We start from the raw sequence: 2,018 nt of genomic DNA, 5'->3' as shown, positions 1-2,018 counted from the left end.
CTGCTGCAGCTGCTGCAGCAGCTGCTGCTGCGCCGCCGCCCTCAGCAGCAGCAGCAGCAGCAGCAGCAGCGTCACCTTCTTCTGCTTCTGGGGGCCCCTCAGGAGGCGAAAAAGCAGAAGCAAGATCAGAAGAGCTGCGGCAGGGCCCCACAGCTTCTCCAGAACGCATGCAAGGGGGGCCCCCCTCTTGCTGCGCTGCTGCTTCGCTGCTGCTGCGCCCCGCTGCCTCCCCCGAGGGGGCCCCCAGGGGGCTCCCCAGGGGGCCCCCAAGCGGGCCCCCCAAGGGGGGCCCCCTATCCAGCTCGTGGGGCCCCGAAGTCTCTCTGCTGTCTACCCCTGCAACACGCAAACTCAGCAGCGCCTGCGGTGTTGCTGCCCCCGCTGCTGCTGCTGCTGCTGCTGCTGCTGTTGCTGCTGCTGGTGGGTCTTGGTGGGGAGGATGCCACAGACCCGAACGGACCCCAGCAGCAGCAGCACCACTTTCCCCATTCTGGAGGGGCCCCCCAGCCTCGGGGGGCCCCCCTGTCTTTGCTGCTGGGGGGCCCCAAAAGACTTCGGGGGACACGGGGGCCCCCGGGGGGCCCCCAGAGTCCCCCTGGGCCTTGGGGGGCCCCGAGATCTCTATGGGAAGCCCCAAGGGGGCCTTTTGAAGGGGCCCCTGGGGGCCCCCCTGGGGCCCCTGGGGGCCCCCCTTGCCCTCCTGAGGGGCCCCTTCGGGGGGCCCCAGACCCTCTTTGGGGCCCCCCTGAGACTCCTGACCCAGGGGCCCCCCCGGGGGGGCCCCCCGGGGGGACCCCTCAGAGGCCCCCAGAGGGTCCCCCAGGGGGGCCCCCCGGGGGGCCCCTCTGGGGGCCCCCAGGGGGACCTCTTGAGGACTCTGTGGGGTGACTGGCTGGCCGTTGGATTGCTGCTGCTGCTGCTGCTGCTGCTGCCATGGTGAAGAAGGTAATGGGTCCTGGAGGGCCCCAAGGGCAGATGCATGCGCTGCTGCTGCTGCACCCCTGGGGGCCCCCTGGGGGGCCCCCTGCGGCGTTAGGGCCTCAGCAGCAAGACGCGGAGAAGCTGCAGCATTCTTCTGCTGCTGCTGCTGCTGCTGGGAGTGCTGCTGCTGCTTCTGCTGCAGCAGCTGCTGCTCCAACGAGGCTGGCGGCTGCTGCTGCTGCCACGCACCCACAGCTGTTGCAGACGACTGTACCTGCTGCTCCTCGTCCTGCTGCTGCTGCTGCTGCACCTGCTCTTGCTGCTGCTGCTGTTGTGTATTATTTGCTGCCTCTGGTGAATCCAGAGAAGGAGCAAAAGCAGGGGACGGGGTGTCTTGCTGCCACTCTTCCCAAACCCCCAGAGTTCGCGGCTGCTGCTGCTGCTGCTGCTGCTGCTGCTGGTTCTCCGCTGCTGCTGATGCTGCAGCGCTCTGCTGCTGTAGCTCACTGGTGAGCACAAAGTGCGGAGAAGGAGGCGGCTCCTGTTGCTGCTGCTGCCCCTGCATGTCCCCAAAAGATTCATCTTCCCGCTGCTGCTGCTGCTTCTGCTGCTGCTGCTGCTGCTGCTGTGCGTCTGCTGCTTCTAGAGCTGCTGCAGCACCTTGAAGCTTCAGGGAAGCAGCAGGGCTGTGCTGCTGCTCCGCCACTGGGGTCGACTCCCAGTCCCCCCAGTTGTCAGCCAGCACCTCTTGCTGCTGCTGCTGCTGCTGCTGCTGCTGTTGTGGGCTTCCGTGCTGCAGCTGCTGGACTCCAGCTGCATCCAGTGCCTGGCGCTGCGGCAGCTCAAGCTGCGGCGAGGTGGAGGCTGGGGGGCCCCCCAGAAGGCCCCCCCCCCAAAGGGGGCCCCCCTGCCCCCCAGTACCCTCTGGGGGCCCCCTGGTAGAGGGGCCCCCTGCCAGCTTTGTGGGGTCTTGGAGGGCACTTGCTGCTGCAGCAAGCTGCGGGCTAGCGGGGGCCTCCGCAGCTGCTGCAGGTGAGAAGGGGCTGTTTACCTGGGGGCCCCAGGGGCCCCCGGGGCCCCCGGGGGCCCCGGGGGCC

The 2,018-nt window shown here is 69.0% G+C and overlaps 1 protein-coding gene across 1 annotated transcript in view; it reads right to left on the bottom strand.

Moving 5' to 3' along the window:
• ETH_00041700 (vacuolar sorting protein 9 domain-containing protein, putative) overlaps nt 1–1,486 on the bottom strand; it is a gene marked incomplete at both ends in the record, with an annotated part of 2,379 nt that extends 893 nt beyond the window's left edge. Inside the window, one exon of the mRNA XM_013373820.1 lies at nt 4–1,486. Within this exon, the coding sequence (XP_013229274.1) occupies nt 4–1,486 (1,483 nt within the window). The remainder of the gene's footprint in view (nt 1–3) is intronic.
• Nucleotides 1,487–2,018: the final 532 nt, after the last annotated feature.

Source organism: Eimeria tenella, genomic scaffold (genome assembly GCF_000499545.2).
Source record: "Eimeria tenella Houghton genomic scaffold, Eth_scaff1772, whole genome shotgun sequence".
In the NCBI taxonomy this organism is placed as follows: domain Eukaryota; phylum Apicomplexa; class Conoidasida; order Eucoccidiorida; family Eimeriidae; genus Eimeria; species Eimeria tenella.
Note: the sequence above shows the minus strand (reverse complement) of the source record. Positions and strands in the feature narration are given on the sequence as shown.